Source organism: Lagenorhynchus albirostris, chromosome 5, assembly GCF_949774975.1.
Source record: "Lagenorhynchus albirostris chromosome 5, mLagAlb1.1, whole genome shotgun sequence".
NCBI classification, from domain to species: domain Eukaryota; kingdom Metazoa; phylum Chordata; class Mammalia; order Artiodactyla; family Delphinidae; genus Lagenorhynchus; species Lagenorhynchus albirostris.
In genome coordinates this window covers 16,852,936-16,874,955 of record NC_083099.1, presented here as the reverse complement: position 1 = coordinate 16,874,955, position 22,020 = coordinate 16,852,936, and the positions used below count along the sequence as shown (strand labels likewise).

The 22,020-nt window shown below is 37.8% G+C and overlaps 1 protein-coding gene across 5 annotated transcripts in view; it reads left to right on the top strand.

The window, feature by feature from the left end:
- Positions 1-10,416, top strand: part of EIF2A (eukaryotic translation initiation factor 2A) — a 38,046-nt gene extending 27,630 nt beyond the window's left edge. For 3 of the 5 annotated variants that reach the window (XM_060149627.1, XM_060149628.1, XM_060149630.1), the window contains 4 exons: positions 3,201-3,314; positions 8,367-8,495; positions 9,300-9,365; positions 10,014-10,416. In XM_060149627.1, the coding sequence (XP_060005610.1) occupies positions 3,201-3,314; positions 8,367-8,495; positions 9,300-9,365; positions 10,014-10,079 (375 nt within the window). In that variant the 3' untranslated portion in view covers positions 10,080-10,416. Of the gene's footprint in view, positions 1-2,808; positions 2,825-3,200; positions 3,315-8,366; positions 8,597-9,299; positions 9,366-10,013 lie in introns of those variants that run through there. The other 2 variants (XR_009540630.1, XM_060149629.1) reach the window with 2 other exon arrangements.
- Positions 10,417-22,020: the final 11,604 nt, after the last annotated feature.

Below are 22,020 nucleotides of genomic sequence, written 5' to 3'. Positions count from 1 at the left end.
TTAAAACACTGCTATTCAAACAAAACACACTTGTTGTCCTTAGGCTATCAGTTCCAGACCTCTGTTGTAAAGTTATGACTGGAGTATTGGTCAGATTCTGATCTGCTTTAAAATGTTAGCATTTCAGAGCTCAGGGGAAAGCATTTATTAATATCCTGAGTTTCTGTGATGACGTTAAGGAATAAAGTTGCTCTATAAGAATGAACAATATTATTCATATTAATAGAATGATGACCATACAATAGGTATAAACTGGGACTGTTCCAAGTAAATGGGAATATATAGTCACTTAATTATTAAGGCACTCAGGGAAGTAGACACTTTTTCAAAGGATAAATATTTCTGTGCCTCCATTGTGCTCCTAACCCTCTGAAAAACAAAAGAACAAGCCTTCTTCCTCCACAAAATGTAGCATTTTGACTTCAATGAAATGTTGTTGAAACATTTTTCTTGCATTAAGTTATTTAGTAAAAATATATAGAAACATATAACAAATTAAGCCCTGTTTATTATTTTTGTATTTAGATTTTTTAAAAAAGGATATAATAGTCTTAGGATTTGTTTTGTCTCTTTATTGAAATTTTCCTTACCTGAGATTAAAAAAAAAAGAAGTGACGTTAACACATCCTGCTTTCTAAATCTGTGTAAGATAGCACAAGAGGAAGAACTTCTGAATTAGTGTATATTTTTATTCTCTGACTCATAAAACTGATTTGGTTGGTGGAGGGAGAAAAATTAATATAGAAAGAATATATTTTGAAAACAATGAAAAAAAAAAACTAGGTAAGAACTTCTTAAAACCAAACTTTTTGTTTTACTCTTTTTTTGGCTGTGCCGGGTCTTAGTAGCAGCACGCAGGATCTTTGTTGCAGCATGTGGGGTCTTGCATTGTGTCATGCAGGCTTCTCTCTAATTGTGGCGCTCAGGCTCAGTAGTTGTGGCACGCAGGCTTAGTTGTCCCGCGGCATATGGGATCTTTGTTCCCCGACCAGCGATCGAACGTGCGCCCCCTGCATTGGAAGGAGGATTCTTAACCACTGGACCACGAGGGAAGTCCCCAAACCAAACTTTTTTGACATTTAAGATTTCTACTAAATTCTTGCTTTTGTATATAACCTGGTGATTATGTGATCCTATCACATCATTTTATTTGAAGGAACTATATGCCTATGAATGAGAAATTATTGTTTGTATCTAATTCCAGAAAACTAAATGGCAAAGAAAACGTTGTCAAGAAATTACTAGAAACAAAGGTAGTCTGATCAATAACTTCACAAAGGAAGAAGGTTACATAGCAGAGGGGAAAAAAGGTGTTTGGATTCTTCCCCCTGAAGGAAAAAATAACTTTTTTTATAAGTAAAAATTCATATATAAATTATACTTAAAGAAGTATTTCTTGGCTTTCAAAAAAACCCTTCACTTTTATAATGTGTTTATCAAAACAGTCTTATAATTGATGTAATTGAAGAAACAAACTTTATCAATGAGGATGAAAGTGTGTACAGTAGACACATATTGCTAAAGCCAGAAAAGCTCATGAGCCATAGTAGCTGTGTGGATTTTTTTCATCTAAAATAAAAGTCTGTCAGGGGACTTCCTTGGTGGTGCAGTAGTTAAGAATCTGCCTGCTGGTGCAGAGGACATGGTTTCGATCCCTGATACAGGAAGATCCCACATGTCACGGAGCAACTAAACCCACACGCCGCAACTACTGAAGCCCGCGCACCTAGAGCCCGTGCTCCGCAGCAAGAGAAGCCACCCCAGTGAGAAGCCCACGTGCAGCAACAAAGGCCCAACACAGCTAAAAATAAATAAACAAAATGAAAGTCTGTTAGTGGCTGCATGATGCTCATAGTGTGGAAGAGACTTGTAACTCATCCTTTCTTCTTGCATCATTCTTAATTGCTTTCTCTTTTTTTTAAAGTTCTCATGAGTAGAAACTTTTTCAGCCAAAGCAAGATACTATAGAAGAACTCACTATTGAAAGAATATAAAACAAATGTTCAAGGATTAGTATATCTTAACTAACATTATGTGCAGTGGGGATCAAAGAAGTGCAAGAGGCTTGCCGTGCAAATGTGTCTGTTCTCCAAATGTGGGTTCTCATATATTCAGTTGCTTCAAGTAGGGTATGTTCACACACAGAACTTCGATGCCTGCAATAGTTAATGCAGCTGCTAAGATAAAAATCACTTTATGGTTTTTTACTTATTCCTCTATATCTTAAATGTTTGAGCCCTGCACATTTGATTATAGCACTTATAAGTACAATACAGCTCTGAGATCTAGTACTCAAGAAACTTCGAAAGTGTACATCATGGTGATTTAATACACATTGTGAAAGGTTTCCCCTCATGTGGTTAATTAACATATCCATCACCTCACATATTTATCTTCTTTTTTTGTTTTTTGTTTTTTGGTGAGAACATTTGAATTCTACCCTCAGGAAATTTCAGTTATACAATTATACAATACAGTGCTATCAAGTATAGTCACTGTGTTTTACATTAGATCCTTCTTGATCCTGTATGTAATTCTGTTGTTGTTGAATGTGGTTGATAGTTATATAAATATCTGATGATGAAAATGATTGCCTGTTTTCACAGTATAGTCTGACAAGTCATTTAGTGTTTTAAAACCTCTTCATTATGTTAATTCTGGATTTATAACTATGTAGTTACCCCCTTCATATTTGATTTAATTTTTTATTGTCTGTTTTAGTTTTTCCATTTGCTTTTATTTTTAATTTCTAATCTCTGATTTTGCAAATCACTTGCTAGTCACTAGCAAGTGACTCTTTGTGCAGAGAAAACAAATGAGGCAACTGTTTCTGTTGGCAGTAGTCAAATCCAAAAGGACCCCAGAAGAAACTATTGTTAGTATCTAATTTCATAAAAATCATGTGTCAGTGGTAGTACTAAGAAAAATTCCATTGTTTAAACAAAAATAAAGTGAATTTTGCTGGCTCTTATATAACTGAAAGATATCATATATCAACTAGTAGGAAGATCCTTATTAAATCCATCTTGACCATTGAAGTGTGCCTACAACAAGAGTTTTGAAATATTCTTTGCCAGTGAACTTATGATAAATTTGGTAAAGTAAGTTTGTCCTGTACTAGCCAAATTGTATAATTTGTTGTATATGTTTGTAAATACGTGGACTCCATTTCAAAGTCATTTATTTTACATTTTCTATAGCATGAGGAGGAACCACCTCAGAATATGAAACCACAACCAGGAAATGAGAAGCCGTTATCAAAAACAGCTCTTAAAAATCAAAGGAAGCATGAGGCTAAGAAAGCTGCAAAGCAGGTACTTGGGGTGCTTATCTTTTCAAACAAAACAAACAAATGAAACCAGTTAAATTAGCTGTGTGCCTTAAAGTTTAAAGAACTGTAGTCCTAAAAACTTGACAGGTTATAAAATGTAGTTGGAGTTAGACTTAAGTAGCCAGAATGTCTCTTTTGTGTTTGCCTATGAATTTCTCAGTAGTCCTTTATATATAATGTGGGACCTAGGAAACTGGAACTGACATTAAAACCTGAAACCCTCATGGGATTATGTAGTGTGTTACTTGCAACAGACCCTTTTGGAGGAGCCTGTGTGAAGTGGTATAGTTTGCTTTTTTGAAAGCATATGTTTAAGAGAAACCAGAAATTACATGACTATAAGGCCATTTTGTCACTCAGTATATTACTATAGGAATTGTTCAGCTGGGAATCTAAACACTAGAGTACCCAAACAATGGAATTGTTCTAAAATAATTTTTTATATGATTTGGTAGTTGAAAAACCACACCAGCATAATAATTGACAAGTAAATTGTGATGGTGTGTGGCTTACGGTGATAGTGAGATCTGCTGGGCTGGAAATTTGTGGTTAGTAAAATCATGGTAACCACATTTTTGAGATTGAGACAATTCCATCTTGCCTATTAATGCTTGGATTTTGACAGTTCTGGGTTACTTGTGTGTTTTGACAGGCAGTTACTATTTTAAGGTATAGAATTTCATTATGCAGCCATATTCTGTTAAAATCTGGGCCTAAAAAAATCGGTGTGCTCTTTTGTAGTTAATATATTTCATCTCCAGAAATGTCTTTAAATAACTCAGGCTTAGGTCCTTCCAAGTAAAATGATCTAGTCCATGTATTAGACTTGTGTAAAAAGGAGGACTTGGCCTTTCATCAGAGTGGGTAGACACCTCTGCTGGCCCCGAATATTACAAACTGGTAGCTAAGATTCCTTTTTTGTTGTTGTTGGTTTTCCAGCTAATAATTACAGGTATAATTGACAAATAAAAATTTTAAAGTGTTCAATGTGATGATATGATATAGGTATACATTGTGAAAGGATTCCTACAATCAAGTTAATTAACACATTTATCACCTTACATATTTACTTCTGGGGGATGAAGCACTTAAATTCTACTTTCTTAGCAAATTTCATTTACTGTATTCAGTACAATATAGTATTATCAGCTACAGTCACCATGTTATACATGAGATCCTCAGACCTTATTCATCTTATAACTGACGATTTGTACCCTTTTACCAACTTCTCGCCATTTCTCCCACTACCCCCCAGCTCCTGGCAACCACCACATTCTACTCTCTGTTTCTATGAGTTTGACTTTTCTTTTTTTTTAGATTCCACATATAAGTGTTACCATGCAGTATTTCTCCTTCTCTTTCGGGCTTATTTCACATAGCATAATGCCCTCCAGTTTCATGCATGTTGTTGCAGATGGTAGGATTTCCTTTTTTTATGACTGGATAATGTTCTACTCTGTGTAAATATGTAGGTATGTTTACATATCACATTTTCTATATCCATTCTTTCGTTGAAGGGCACATAGATTGTTTCCATACCTTGGCTATTATAAATAATGTTGCAGTGAACATGGGAGTACCGCTGTCTCTTTAGGATAATGAGTTTTGTTTCCTTTGGATATATACCCAGAAGTGAGATTGCTGGATCACATATTTTTAATTTCTTGAGGAACCGCCATACTGTTTTTTATAATGACTGTATAAGATTCCTTCTAACTGAGATTTAAGGGCCTTCAGAAACCCCCTCAACGTAGAATCCCACTTTTATAAGTGATGTTTCTTCCTCTTTATCAGAAGATATTTTTAATATGACCGTTGCTGGTACTGAGCTAAGGTCCCTTTGTAATAAAATATTAGTTTATTTTTAAAAAATATTTATTTACTATTTATTTTGGCTGTGCTGGGTCTTAGTTGAGGCATGCGGACTCTTAGTTGTGGCATGCAGACTTCTTAGTTGTGGCACGCATGTGAGATCTAGTTCCCGACCAGGGATCGAACCCAGGCCCCATGAATTGGGAGCATGGAGTCTTACCCACTGGACCACCAGGGAAGTCCCATTAGTTGTTTATTTTTGTGTGTTATTCTGGTATTTGAGCACATAAAATTTGGGGAGGAGGGTCATAGAATCAGTATGTCTTGTTTAGAAAAATTAATATTAAAATAGTCTGACTTCTTTTTCTTTTTGCGTACACCGCACGGCATGTGGGATCTTAGTTCCCCAACCAGGGAACCCACACCCTCTGTCATGGAAGCGCAGAGTCCTAACCACTGGATCACCAGAGAAGTCCCAATGTGACTTTCTTAAAGATAACTCTGTGGTTCTTTTGAAAAAACAATCAGTGCTATGAATGTAAAACATGATAATTACAAAAACAACCCCCCCACACACCCCACCTCATACAACCATATAATCACCCACACATGTTATTTACTAAAGATGACACTACTAATCCGTCATTTTGGAGTTATTCTGCGTGTTTTCTCAGTGATGACAAAGAGTTTTCTACTTGCAAGGTAATCCTTTAAGTATTTTTGAGACAACTGGCTGGAGTTAGTAAAAGTTATGACTGTGTGATAGAACAAAGGTAAATGATCTATGACAGGATCTCATCCCTGACTGAATTAAGGAACCAAAGATAAAGGAGTCAGATGTACATAATCTAACCAAGTACTTTTATAAACTGGTGATTTTGTAAGCTCATCAGCTTTACCAAAAATAATTGAAACAAAGAGTTTAATCTTACCATGTACATAACCTTTTTTAGAGAATGACCAGAATTCAGGTATATTAACACAAACATTTTAACTTATTCTTGGTTTTTTAAAATATGGAGGAAAATCGTCATTTCACTTAACTTTACTTATTTATTTTAAGTATATTTTTATTTTTATTTTTTTGGCTGCGTTGGGTCTTTGTTGATGTGCGCGGGCTTTCTCTAGTTTTGGCGAGCAGGGGCTACTCTTCGTTGTGGTGCACAGGCTTCTCATTGCCGTGGCTTCTCTTGTCGCGGAGCACCGGATCTAGGTGCGCAGGCTTCAGTAGTTGTGGCACACGGGCTTGTTCCACGGCACATGGGATCTTCCCAGACCAGGGATCGAACTTGTGTCCCCTGTATTGGCAGGCGGATTCTTAACCACTGCGCCACCAGGGAAGTCCCTCACTTAACTTTAATAGTTTTTCATATTTATAACATTTATCTTCCTAGAAAATTAATATTCTCAGCTGATTACAAACAACTAAATTAAAAAATTTTTTATCTGATGTCAAAAATGAATTTTGATAGGCAAAGTGTGTCTCTTCTCCTTTTATCCACTCTTCTCCTTTAATTTTATATTATGAAAAATACCAAACTGTATATTATCAGAACTTATAGGCTCCTTAAGAGTGGAAAGTAAATAATTTCTTTCTGAATACTCTGTTAAAGTGCTCAGTAATGTTCTCACATAGAAGGTTAGGAATTAATGTTTGTTGATTGTAATGTACAAAATACAACCAACATGGCTCTAAAGAGAAAAAAAATACTCCAATTCTGCACTCTCTAAAAACTCTCAGGCAGACATTTTTAAATTTGGAGATCTAGGAGTGATAGCCTGTCCCATATTCCCCTGGGATGCTTTGGTAGTTCGGAGTATTCCATCCAGAACTCTTAAGAGGTTTTAGAGTCTTGCAGGGTCTGTGCGTTCCACTGGGAACTCTATAAGGAAGAAGTAGAAACCCTACCTTTGGTCCAATAAAGAAAGACTTTCATAACCTTTCCCTCCTCTTGTCAAAACGTATGTCTTGTCATAATTACAAAGGAGAGTCGGTCTTCTGCTCTTTCATTTATTTAGCATGTACAGTCGAGCTCACATTATGCTGAGGGCACAAGTGAACAAAGAAACCTCAGGTACAGTCTCGTGGGGGATAGTACAGTGCAGTTACAGTAAGGAAACATACCATGTGTTGTGCAACTAATCTGGTCTCTTGGGGGGTGGGGGAATTTTCCAGAGGCCTAAAGGATAAGTAGGGTTAGCCAGGTGACCTGAAGGTGTTCTAGGCACAAGGAACAGTACACATGAAGGCCAGGAAATAAGAATATATGGCACCTTAGGGGAAATAAAAATGGTTCAGAATCAGTGGTTACTCGGTGAGAAGGGATGAAGCTAGAAAGGTCATCAGAGATCTGATCACATTGGGAGCAATATACTGTCCCTTTCAGGGAACAAAGTTTTCCGTGGCACTTTCTTGCAGAGCTGAATTGATCTGATTATAAATAAATCTCTATGGAACTTATGCTGTAGCATCACCTATTACATGTACTTGATATATGTGTAATTGTTTTTGAGGATATTCCAAGAGTGAAACTTCAAACACCTTAATTAGAAAAGGCCTCTCACATTTCCAACCATCCACATAGTGGCACTTACCAAAATATCCAAAAATTTGGAATGCTTATTTGCTGATACAGAAACCTCCTAGTTTACTCTGCTAAGGTTATTTCATTTATTTCCATTTGTTATTATATTACTAATTATATATTTTATATTACTAACATAATATTTTATCATATTACTAATATAATATTATATTACTAATATTCTATTATTTTTTATTTTATTATTATGTTACCTTAATTTTGGGGGGTGGGTGGGCGGCCCACACGTCACAGCATGTGGGATCTTAGTTCCCTGACCAGGGATCACACCCGTACCCCCTGCATTGGAAGCGCAGAGTCTTAAGCATGGGACTGCCAGGGAATTCCCTAACTTTAAATCCTAGATCTAGCAAAGTGTTCCCTATGACAATTATATAGTGAAAACCTTTTGGGTAGTTTATTATACTGTGACTTTTTTGAACGCTTCATTGTAATTATCTGTTATGGGACAATATAGCATACTTCATGAGACCAGCAATTCAGATGCTTTCTTTATATAAAATGTGCAAAAGATAAAATCATATATTGGTTTGTGAATTTCATGTACCAAGGCTATGTTTGTTGAAATACTTTAATGATTTCATTTTAGAAAATTGAATTTTTGAAACTATTTCCTATAGGAAGCAAGAAGTGATAAGAGTCCAGATATGGCGCCTACCCCTGCCCCACAGAGCGCACCACGAAATACTATCTCTCAGTCAACTTCTGGAGACCCTGAGATAGACAAAAAAATCAAGAACCTGAAGAAGGTGGGAGGCTTAAGTGAAAAGCACATGTGTTTATTGAAAGAATACATGAGAATTATACAAAGAAAGTAATGCTTAGATGCCTAAAGACAGGCATGCGAGAGGTTTGTACAGTCCTCATTGTTGCTTTTTCACCATGAAATACTGTAACTTAGGAATGGCACCTAGTTTAGTTCTGTTCACAGTTGTCTAAAGGATATTAGTCTTTATTATTGATTTTTGGAGTAATAAGAAATAATGTACATTTGAACACTTTTATACTCACTTTTTCATTAGACACTTGTGAGACAGGTAAGAGCAGATATTTATCCCATTTTTAAAGATGAAGAAAGAGAAACAAAAGGAAGTTTATTAACTTGTCAAATTGCAACCAGTTTGTGATGGCGGCCTTGGAGGTAAAATCCAGGTTTCTAGAGCCCTTCCCAGGCTACATTATGGAGTTTCTCTTAAAGCCAAAGACATCGTCCAGGTACAATGAGGTTCTGAAATAAATGGTGAAAATGGTGATGTATTTAAATACATATACATGTACATGTATACACATAGATGTACATATATGATAATATTAATTAAAATCTTGAAAAATACTTCGCTAAATTCCATGTTCTTAACATACCCAATTTTACATTTAATTTTAAAAAGTAGTTTACCTTAGCATTTTAGCAGTCTGTTCCTGATACAAATGTAAGATAATTGATTTTCCTTATTCAGGCTTCACATTTATATGATTGAATTGTTAATAAGAAAATTTGCATTCTAAAATTACTTATTCTTCCTTTTGACTCATAATATATTTGATGTTTGCAGAAACTGAAAGCAATTGAACAACTGAAAGAACAAGCAGCAACTGGAAAACAGCTAGAAAAAAATCAGGTCTTTTCTGCGTTTTTCATTTGGGCTCACAGTCACTACCACCCTTCCCTTTTTATTATAAGCAATTATTTAATCAGGTAAAAGAGCGTATAGATTTTAAAACTTCTTTTGAAAACCATGTGCCATTTTTTTTTTTTTTAACATTTTTAGTCTTAAATAGGCAAGGGTAGGGGAAGACATGATGTGGATCGTGGTGAATGAGGAAGTCCCTATTTCCTCTGAGGCATACTAATGCCATTGCTGCTGAAAATAAAGGCAGTTTATATTATGTTAGACAAATGGAAGATTCTCTTCTTTCCTGTGTCTCAGGTCACACTGTCCCGTTTGCCCCTCTCCCTCCTCCTTTCCTCAACACTTTGAAGCCCAAGTGTAGAATGGAAGATTTTTTTTTTTTTTTTTTTTGGAAGATTTATTAGACCTAAAGATGCATGCAGTAAGACAGCTCCGTTTTTTGCTCCCTTAATTCATACCAAATAACAAATTAGAACTTGTTTCTAATCTGTATTTTTAAATCTATGTTTACCAGTAGATCTGGTAAAGTCTTAGAAATATTCTTTCTCTAAATTTTTTCTCTTTTGCTATATGGCTATAGATCCAATAATTATTTTATTTCCTATTTAATAACTTTATTGTTTTAAACTTTTCTAGTTGGAGAAAATTCAGAAAGAGAAAGCCCTTCTCCAGGAGCTGGAAGATTTGGAACTGGGTATTTAAAGATTCAAAGAAAGCAAGTTGGTTACCAGAAATCAATGCAAACATATTTTCTGTTAAACCCATTGGTGTACATGGAATATTCATGTGCCCACATTTAATGTTCACTTATAATTTTAACCATTTATCCAAGATTCTGCATATGTGTGGAATTATTTAATAATGTCTGTTAAATTGATTTTTACCTCCTGCATCCTATATCTTGTCAACACATGATATAGAAAAGAGACATAAGATTTTTCTTTTAAGCTAAGCTTGACAGATTGAAAGACCAATGTCATTGTTTTTTAGTAGGGGACAGTATTTACCATATAAATGAATAAAGATGTTTTAAGTTTGATCATTGTTGACTTTCGTCAATTAACAGATTCTTTATTAATTTACAAGGCAAGTTTGGGAAATATTTCCTTTGAATATATAACGTGGCTATCTTGATCCTAAACACTGTATTATCAAACGTTAAACACCTTAAAATCAGGTTGTACTGAATATATTAAATTGTTGGGACTTCCCTGGTGACGCAGTGGTTAAGAATCTGCCTGCCAATGCAGGGGACACAGGTTTGATCCCTGGTCCAAAAGATACCACATGCTGTGGAGCAACTAAGCCCATGTGCCACAACTACTGAGCCTGCACTCTAGAGCCCGAACGCCACAACTCCAGAAGCCCACGCGCCTGGAGCCCGTGTTCCTCATCAAGAGAAGCACACAGCAACAAAGAGTAGCCCCTGTTCGCTGCAACTAGAGAAAGCCCACGCATAGCAATGAAGGCCCAATGCAGACAAAAATAAATAAATAAAATTTTAAGAAATAATAAGATAAATATATTAAATTGTTTACATTATTTGTAATATTTGAAGTAAAGTTTTTCTGAATAGTTCTAAAAAGTAAGTATAGAATAAAAATAGAAAATAGCAAAACATTTTATTTTGATATTTCAAATAATAAACCTGATCATTTAATGATGAGGTAAATATTTTCTAAACATGAACTGTGATCATTTTGCTATAGTCATCGTCATTGTTTTGATTGTTCACTCATATGAAGAATAAAAGATGTACTGATAATCCAAGATACTCAGCTATCAAAACTAATTTCTATTTGGTTTTAGAATCTATTACTGTTAATTTTTTTCATCTGATTTACATTTGAAGTTATTTTTATTTCATTTGCATTGATATAGGTTTTCATTATCTAGAGCCAGTGTTTAAGTAAAAGAAAAGAATCTAGGAATACTTTGAGAGATATACACAAACAGATAACTGAGTTCTCTGATGCCCCAAAGCTGGAAATAAGATTTGGTAAAGACCTAATGCATTAAAATTTGAGTGGTATTTTAAATGTTTTGTGTGTGAAGTGAGTGTGAACATACACACACTCATGTACATATAATTGCTTTCAACATTAATTTATTTCTGTTAATAGAAACTTAAGCTTTTTTAAAGTAATATATTGCTTTTATGATATATTTAAAAATTGTTTTTCTAATAAAATGTTAAATAATTCATCCTGAGACAGTATAATGTTTTTTGGCCTGGTAGCCTAATAATTTTTTTTAATTTTAAATTTTTTAAATGAATTACCAGTTTACACAGTTTACAGCAAATATATTCATCATTTTTAAAATGTTAAGGGTATTCCCTGGCGACCTAGTGGTTAGGACTCCACACTTCCACTGCAGGGGCATGGATTGGATCCCTGGTCTGGGAACTAAGATCCCATATGCCACGTGGCCAAAAACAAAATTAAGAAAAATAAAATGTTTATTTTAGAGGTAGTATCATTGAACCTTTTGTTTTAGTCAGATACTTTTTAATTGCTCCGAGGTGACTGTTCTGACCAAAATTAGATTGCTTGGACTCGTTCTTTAGAATTGTCTTTATTTGTGTAATCATTTAATCCATTTAATTTTTTCCAAAGAAATGTTTTATTTCTGAGCACATATCAATATAAAAATCACTGACGTGTTCTTTGACTACATATTTTGTTTGATTTTTATTTTAAATACATTGTCCTCAGGGAGTAAGAGTAAGGTGATAGAAGAGTGTAAGGTGATAAACGTGTGCTTGAAAATGAAATTTTAAATACACTGCTGTGTATTCATTATAAAGGAAAATCTATAAATCCTGTATTCTCATAAAAATCTCCTTTCCTTAATCATCTCTGAAATGTATTTGGCATTTACCATAAGCATCTGTGAATACCATTGTAAGCTTGAGGGGAGATAACTGCAGTAGACACAAAGGCTCGTGCGTGCGTTACACAAGCTTCCCAGTGAGAGAAGAGAAAAAGGGGCAAAACCCAACTTTTGTAGCTGGAAAAAAGGAATTCTCTTAGAAAAGGAATAGAGATACAATTTACGTCAAAACATATATGTTGCCAAATAATACAGAATATTTTTGAAACAATACTGTTTTTTATGGCTACATTTAAGTATGTAAACTTACAGAAAAAACTTTGGACAGGGTATGCACTGGACTGATAACATTGACTACTAGGATGGGCGGTAGTCAAAAGGAACTTCAACCTTATTTGTAATGTTTAACTTTTTTCTATCTATTTATTTATTTTGACTGCGTTGGGTCTTCGTCACTGCGCACGGGCTGTCTGTAGTTGTGGCGAGCAGGAGCTACTCTTCATTGTGGCGCGCAGGCTTCCTCTAGTTGGGGTGCTCGGGCTCCAGCACGTGGGCTCTGTAGTTGCAGCATGCGGGCTCTCTAGTTGTGGCATGCGGGTTTAATTGCCTCACAGCGTGTGGGATCTTAGTTCCCTGACCAGGGATCGAACCCGAGTCCCCTGCATTGGAAGGCGGATTCTTAACCACTGGACCACCAGGGAAGTCCTTCCTTCTTTAAAGGTTTATACTTCTACCAGTGAAATTTTCCCATATTCTTTTCAAATCTATAAGGCTTTTGAATTTTTACCAAATCGAGGGAAGGGAAATAATACTTTTTGGTTTTGTTATTTCTTTTTATTAGTAATGGGTTATGTACTTTTCCACATTTGATGGTTGTTTATATTTTTTTAGTGAATTTGTTTTTCTTTTCCTTGGCCCATTTCTCTATTTGGCTTTCATCTTACTGATCTGTAAGAATATCATATATAGTAACACATAAAATCCTCTTTTTTTAAATTTTAAATAGGAAGTACATGAACAGGATTTTTTTTTTTTAATTCAAGCAGTACAAAAGGCACACAGTGAAAAGTACCTCTGTTCTAGATGCAGCAATTTCCACTTCCTTATGTATCTTGCTAAAGATACATTGCATATTTATATTCAAGTATACATACACTTCCGTTAAAAAAAAAAGCATATACACTGTTCTTTATTCCTTTTTTCCCTTAACATATTTTGGAAATCATTCCATATCAGTACATAGCTCTTTTAAAATTTATACATATATCTTTATAATGACCACATTGTGTGGAGGTAAGATAATTTAACCAGCTCATACTGATGGACATTTAGGTTATAAAATGTCAGTTAAACACACATATACACATGCTTTAAAATAACAAGTATCAATGTTTATCTGTATTCTGGGATTAAGCTGGATGTTGTGAGAAATTAAATTTGTTCTATGGATGCTCAGTTTAACTGGTGGTCATTTTTGCAGTATATTTCTTTGAGTTAGTGAGATATTAGAAAGGACAGCTAGGACTATTAAAAATCTTTATTCAAGTGAGGTTTCAAAGCAGTTCTTGGATTCATCCACCTATGTAAATATATTAATGTCCAGAGCAAGGCGAAGTGATATGAATTTATAAGTAGTAAAATGACAGAAATTACAGTGACAGCGTTGCTGTTCCAATCTTGCCAAAGTTAAGTGTTTTCTTTATTCCTGGAAGGAAGGAGGAATAGTGGAATAAGCCACACCAGGTGCCTACTTCTCTGGGTCATCTTTGCCCCCAAGACCATAAAATCAAACCAGATTGAGGAGGAATAAACTTCGTGCTTTTTAGAGAGGTGCATAGGTCAATTCATCAAGTGTTTACTGTGTAAAGTGCAGGTTACAAAGGAAATACAATGTATTTAGAAATGTTAAGATTGACATTGAAATGAAGTGAAAGACACTTGAAGATTCAAGACCTGGTACCAAAAGATGTAGCAAGGTGTCTTAATCCGTCAGGACTGCTGTAACAAAATACCATAGACTGGGTTGCTTATAAATAAGAGACATTTATTTCTGACAAATCTGCTTCCCGGTTCTGTCTTCTTACCATCTCCTCACGTGGTGGCAGGTGTGAGGGAGCTCTTGGGGCCACTTTTATAAAGGCACTAGTTCCATTTATGAGGGCCCTGCCCTCATGACCTAACCACTTCCCAGAGGCCTCACCTCCAAACACCATCATGCTGGGGACTAGGTTCAATGTAGGAATTTTGAAGGGACACACACATTCAGTCTATATAACACCTAGGCAAAAATACATAAAACAAGCATACATTGTATATCGATATAAAGAGATGGGAGATACTACTGTGGTTTACCGGTATTTCTTGTTCTTATCTTCTGGTCATGTGGGAGAATTACACTTCCCTGTCTAGAGTTTTTACAGTTTCTAGACCACTGCCTTCTTTCCAGCGTTGCCATGGATTTATTGCTGTACCACTTTACTGTCATTTCTCTAAGATCCTGAGAAAGGAGAGAGGCAAAGGCATGTGCTTATTTCGCTATCTTAAAGCGGAAGTCAGAAAAGCATACTTCTAAAGGTTTTTTAAAAAATACTTTATAATATCTTTATATTTTAAGTGAATTTGAAAATCAAAAGCATTTTTTTCATTTCATCCAAAACACAATTCCTGTTATGTTCACTAGAGGGTTTCAAAGATCAGAGAATTGGGGAATTAAGGAATTAGAATTTATGGAAATATGTTCCGTACTAGAAATATGCAAATGAAAACGTAATAGCATGGGGTGCTGCTCCTTTTTTTTTGGCTGCACAGCATGTGGTATCTTAGTTCCCCGACCACCAGGGATTGAATCCATGCCTCCTGCATTAGAGGCATGGAGTCTTAACCACTGGGCCACCAGGGAAGTCCCTGCTCTTTTTATATTGACAAACTCCTTGAATTAACCCTCTTTAGCCCCCTGCCATCAGACTTAACTCCTACCTTCCCCTGAGTTCTGTCAGTAATCTCCTATTGGCTGCAAATGAATCGTGTCTCAAGAGTTTGTTTGTAGGTCAAATGTTTGCAAATGGAATTTGCATATGTTTTCCCATAGAGGATAATAATATAAGTGGTTATTGGTGCTGAGGTGAGTCCATGAAAACTTTACATGGAAGAACTGAGTATAGATTCATTAAAACAAAAAAGCTGTTTACAAATTAATTTTTAAAATGTAAGGCCAATAATAGAAAATAGAATGAGAATTCTTTTTTTTTTTAAGAAGATGTTGGGGGTAGGAGTTTATTAATTAATTTATTTTTGCTGCGTTGGGTCTTAGTTTCTGTGCGAGGGCTTCCTCCAGTTGCGGCAAGCGGGGGCCACTCTTCATCGCGGTGCGCGGGCCTCTCACTGTTGTGGCCTCTCTCGTTGCGGAGCACAGGCTCCAGACGCGCAGGCTCAGTAGTTGTGGCTCACGGGCCCAGTTGCTCCGCGGCATGTGGGATCCTCCCAGACCACGGCTCGAACCCGTGTCCCCTGCACTAGCAGGCAGACTCTCAACCACTGCGCCACCAGGGAAGCCCATTGAGAATTCTTTTTGAAAGTTTGAATGCTAACTTTTTTTTTAAGCAGATTTAAATGAAGGAAAAAGTAGAAGAAAATAATTTTTAGGAGATTCCTATAGATGCTTTTGGTCATTTTTGTGTGCTTTAGATACTGGTTCTTTGCTACGTACATATAAACTTATGTTCTCTTTTCCTTCATTTAAATTTTCACTATTTCCAAATTCAACCACAATTGAGATTTTTCCTAAGATCACTAAGCAAAAAATGGAAGCAGGAGGGAAAGTGAAAAAGACATTACAGAGAAAAAGATATACATGAGATGGACAGAGAAAGACAGAAAGCAAGGGAGAAGTGAAGCGAAGAGACCCTGGAATTGAGTCAGAGCCATCACACCCAGGACACCATCTCTGGTTCTTTTCTGAGCTGGGAGTGATGGTGAGCACCCTTGGAAGAGGAAATAGGTGCTGTGTAACCCAGGTATAGCTGCAAATCAGGAACTGTGTGACTTGGGAATACCTCCACAAATCTCTTAGGAATTAAGCTCCTTTCAAAAGAAAAGTCAGCTGTGGTTTTTTTTTGTTGTTGTTTTTGTTTTTTTTTTTCCGGTGGCGGGCCTCTCTGTTGTGGCCTCTCCCGTTGCAGAGCACAGGGTCCGGACGCGCAGGTTCCGGACACGCAGGCTCAGCGGCCATGGCTCACGGGCCCAGCCGCTCCGCGGCATGCGGGATTTTCCCAGGCCGGGGCACGAACCCGTGTCCCCTGCATCGGCAGGCAGACTCTCAACCACTGCGCCATCAGGGAAGCCCCCAGCTGTGTTTTTAAAGTCTTAAAAGACATGGCAAAGCAGAGCTGCTTGCATTCACATCCTTGGGCAAAATTACTTCTGAGCACAGTTTTGTTTATTTGTCTATGTTCAGTTGAAGCTAAACAGGTTAAATCCTAGAATTGTGATATCACCAGAGAGAACCTTTTATTGCGCCCAGCCTGCTTTGCTTTTGTGTTCTCTCCCCCTCTTCTTCCCAGCAAGGGCCCATGGTACCCTCTTAAGGAGTCTAAAGTCCTTGGCTTGTGCTTCCTCTCCCAAGCCCCCAGTCATATAATAGAGACAATTCATGCATACTTATTGATTGAAATAATACATCTGGACCACAAAACTCAAGCAGGCATTTGCATTTAAACACTGGGAATGGAAGACTTGGGAATTTAGATAGAGAGTTTGGTAATATTGACCAGAACAGAGAAGTGATCAGCCTTGGGCACAGAAGTAGCAGGGGCCCAGTGCCAAATGAAAATGTGGAGTTCCTGTTCAAAAACTAAGAATTTCATGGCAGTGACAGCAAAGCATTAAACCAAGTGCAGGGCGTTTTTAAGTCCTGGGCCCTGTGTAACCACACAGGTCACACAGCCATGAAGCCAACCCCGCACAGAAGCTGTGAGAATCTGAACTCCCTCCAATCTAAATGAAGAGACTTGACTGTTTCTGAACATCCCCCTGTTCCCTGGAGGAGAAAGAGGTAGTGGCTGACCCTAGCAAGACAGCTGCAGAGGAAGGGAAGGTGGTGGGGTTTTTTTTCAGATTTTTTTTTTTTTAGATGAGTTTTTAGATTCTCAGCAAAATTGAGGTGAAGGTACAGAGATTACCTGTATACCCCCTTCTTCCACTTATGCACAGCCTCCCGCATTGGTTACAACTGGTGAGCCTATCTTGATGCATCATAATCATCCAAAGTCCATAGTTTACATTAAGTTTCACTCTTGGTGTTGCACATTCTATGGGTTTGGTCTCAGGTGCAATGACGTGTATCCACCATTATAGTAGCGTCCAGAGTCATTTCACTGATGAGAAAATCCTCTGTTCTCCACCTATTCATCTCCCTACTCTCTCCCTGGCAACCACTGATCTTACTGTCTCTGTAGTTTTGCCTTTTCCAGAATGTCACGTAGTTGGAATCATACAGTAGGCAGCCTTTTCAGATTGGCTTCTTACACTTAATAATAACGCATTTAATGTTTCGCCATGTATTTTCGTGACTTGATAGCTCATTTCTTTTTAGCGCTGAATAGTGTTCCATTGTCTGGATGGACCATAGTTTATTTAACCATTCAACCATTCACCTACTGAAGGACATCTTGGTTGCTTCCAGGTTTTGACAATGTGAATACAACTGCTATAAACATCCACGTGCAGGTGTTTGTGTGAACATAGTTTTTATTGTACGCCTTTAATCTTAGGCCTCTTGCTCCAGCCCCTTCCGGGTACTGAGGTCTGGCCTTGATTCTGAGCTTGCTGGCCTGAACAGCTTGCTGGGCCCGGGTTATCCCATCTGTGTAATGGCCTCCTAGACACTGATAGTCTACTGTCTGAACTTCTAAGTATTGTCTGCCAACAATTCTATGTTTAAGAGTTGGAGATGGGAGTGGCAAGAGTTTAAAACCCGAAACCAGGCTTAAGGAAAGAAAGAGCTTAACATGGCTCTAGGTTAGGGTTCTTAGTTTGCAAGCAACAGAAATGGTCTTTCTCTAACTTAAGAGGAAAAGAGTAGTAACAGAATATGTTATAGCTCACAGATTCAAGTGAAAAGAAAAACAATGAGGCCCAGGAGATGACAGGAACCAGAGTAGTTTGGGGTCTAGAATGCTCCTCAGGGTTCTTCTACCAGAATTAACTGGCTTCAATAGTTTTTGGCTTGGGACATGGTCACAGCTCTGGCTGGGAAAGCTGCGAATGTTTTTTTTTTTTTTTTTTTGGCGGTACGCGGGCCTCTCACTGTTGCGGTCTCTCCCGTTGCGGAGCACAGGCTCCGGACGTGCAGGCTCAGCGGCCATGGCTCATGGGCCCAGCTGCTCCGCGGCATGCGGGATCTTCCCGGACCGGGGCACAAACCCGTGTCCCCTTTATCGGCAGGCGGACTCTCAACCACTGCGCCACCAGGGAAGCCCTGGGCATCTTAATTGACAGTCCCAACAAGATTGTGTGCAATGGGTTCCGGCCAGTCCTCCAAAGAGAAACCGAAGTGCCATTACCAGAAGAGGGGGAGTCAATGCTGGGGAGCCTTCCTACAATATGCACCTTATTAATATTATGAAGAAACCCCCACAAGGTAACTTGCTGCTCAAATTTTGTACAGCGTTCTTTATTTCTTTCTTACTTTCGGTCTTGAAATGGATACATTCAGTTCAAATAATATTTTCCCATACAGCCTATGTTCTCTAGATACTGTTTTTAAGTTCAATTCTAGATGATTATATTAATTTACTTTGTATCAAATGCTTTTGATTGAGGCCTCAAAACTATTATGTGTTTACTACATATGGATGTTCTTTCATAATTTTAGCTACCACGTGCACTTAAATTATCCCCAAATACATATGTGTACATTCTGTCTCTTTCTAGTACCATATCACTAGTTATCTCCATCATAAGTTTACTTGACTATCTAGTCAAAAGTTGAAATTTAACACGTTGACAAATTAGCTTTTTTTACCACTTGCCAAATTTTCCATTACCATTCACTGCAATCAAAGTTCAAGTAACTTCCATGTTCATAGTAATTTGCTGGGTTCTCTGGAGATTTGAAGACAAATAAGACCTGAGTCTATACCCTAAGAGACCTCAAGTCTAGTACACTAAACTTGGCTTCATAGTCCGGGGAAACTTAAATACATCAGTGCCCAGGCCTCATCCTAGACCAATTAAATCAGAAGAACACCTGAGCTAGAGACATGATTATTGCTTCTTCACTGTCTTAACTCAGGCTGTTATAATAAAATACCATAGACTGTGTGGCTTGAACAAGAGACATTTATTTTGCACAGGTCTGGGAGCTGGGCAGTGCAATATCAAGGTGCTGGCCAGCTTGGTTCTTGGTGAGGGCCCTCTTCCTGGCTGGAAGACGGCTGCCAGTGCAGGGGAGGTCAGGGAAGATCCCACATGCTGCGGAGCAACTAAGCCCGTGAGCCACAACTACTGAGCCTGCGCTCTAGAGCCCGAGCCCGCGTGCTACAACTACTGAAGCCCACGCACCTAGAGCCCGTGCTCTGCAACAAGAGAAGCCACTGCAGTGAGAAGCCTGCGCACCGCAACGAAGAGCAGCCTCCGCTGGCCGCAAGTAGAGAAAGCCTGCACGCAGCAACGAAGACCCAACGCAGTCAAAAATAAATAAAATAAATTTATTTAAAAAAATAATAATAATACCAGCTCACATGTCACAGACTCATTGGTCCTACATGCAAATCCATTTAATGCCTGTCACCCCTGCCCCACTTCCAAGTATGTCTGGGAGGCTCCAGGGGATGTCTGATTTATATTCAGTAAATGAATTCACTCTTATCAGGTGTTGCCACTGCCCCTAATTGCACCACACTTCTGATAACTGCTACATCTGCACTGCTGCATACCCCACCCTCTGCTGTCACCTGAGGTTGCTCCACTGGGCCCTGGGGTCTCTTTCAACATCTGGGCATATTTAGCATATCATAAGCCTGATATGCTAGAGCTTCATCATGCCATAGTTTGTGTCCCTGGATAAGATGGAGAATGTCTCTCTTCCCTTTACATTATATTCCTTTGGGGGAGAGTTGTTAAAAGTTGTGCTTCTGGGGTTCCAATGTTGTGCTGCATTTTTAGGCTTTTAGACTTGTCACTTTTTTTGAATTGAGCTGGGCTGGGATGGGGATACAATCTGAGCAACAGTCCTTATGCTGGATTTGGAATCATCTTTCCCCCAAAGACCTGTGCTCTGTCGCTGCCTGGGCTCTTGTTGTTTGGTTCCTTCTCATAAAATGCATTGTTTCCCAGAAGGATTCATTCCATGTCCCCCCACCCTAACCCACATACACATGTGTCTACCTGCCAGCCACACCACACATGTCTGGGCCCCAGCAGTGGAAACCTTCTAGGCTTAATGAGATTTTCCACTTGTCTACTTTTGCACATCTTATTGTTCCCAGTTGAAATATTTTCTTACCCTATAGTGATCTTCTTTAAGAAGTCGTTCCTCAAGAACCCAGCAAGTCTAGTTATTCCTTGTGCCCTGGTTTTGTGCTATGTCAAAGTGGTTTATAATGATTGTTCTGCATTAACTACTCCCTGTTGTATCTGAGTTCCTACCTTTAGACACTTCTTACTTCAATCATTATGCACACAGTTACTACATCAGTCTTCCTAAGACAGTGCTTTGATAATGCTGCCAATCTTCAATAGCTTCCATTTTCTATAGGAAAAAAATTTAAACTGCTTAGCCTGGCATTCAAGGACTTCCACAATCTGCCCCACCTACATTCCCAACCTGGTTTCCCATTCATCCCCTAGTGGAACCCCCCTCTAGCACAGCAGTCCTGCAACGACCCCTCTCCTGGCTTTTGCTTACGTTCTCTTTTCTTCTTCACTGTTTAAAATCTTAACCATCCATGACATGCACACATTCTAACATTATTTGCTCTGTGTCAGTAATTAATAAATAAAAATAATATAGGTAAAGCCCTTAATAGCACCTTGTATATAGTAGGCACTCGATAGATAGTAGCTGATATTATTTGTTCTCATTTTATTCTCATTGTTATTTCAAGAAGTCCATGGTCACCTGGACTACAAGGAAGAATGACAGTCCTTAACCTTGCCAGTCTCAGCTAAAAGCAGAAGAGTCTGACATAGTAATAACCGATTACAGTGTTATATAATGACTAGGTAGGAGGTCAGTGCTGAGTGCCTCAGGGGCATAGTGCAGGAAGGGCCGAAGATAGACTTCACTGAACAAACAGTGAATTGGCCTTGAAGAGTAAGTAGAAAGGTTTATATTTTTCTTTATAAAAGTTCTGCACATTTCATTTTAGATTTATTCTAGGAAGTATTGGTAAAGGATACATTTTTTTTAAAATACATTTTTAAATTGTTGGTGAAAGATAATTATTGATTTTTGTAAAATGAGCTTACATCCAGCAACCTTGCTGTACTCAGAGTTTGTCAGTAGATGAGCATATACTGAGGCTCAAGGTCTAGTGGAAGTCTACTCGTCCACGATCTTGGACCTAGTTGGTTCTAACCAGTTTATGTCACGTCCTCAACAGCTATGTCATTCTTTTAAAGGTTGTGCCCTGCCCCCTTCCTATCTCACTAAGATATATAAGACTTGTTTTAGTCACTTTGAGTTGAAATCAAATATTGTGAAATGTTTTCAGACTTTCACTGTGTCCTTAAATTAGGAAACAATTTTTGATCATGTGCTTCATTCAAACTATTGGATATGAGAAACTATGGGCATACACATTTATTG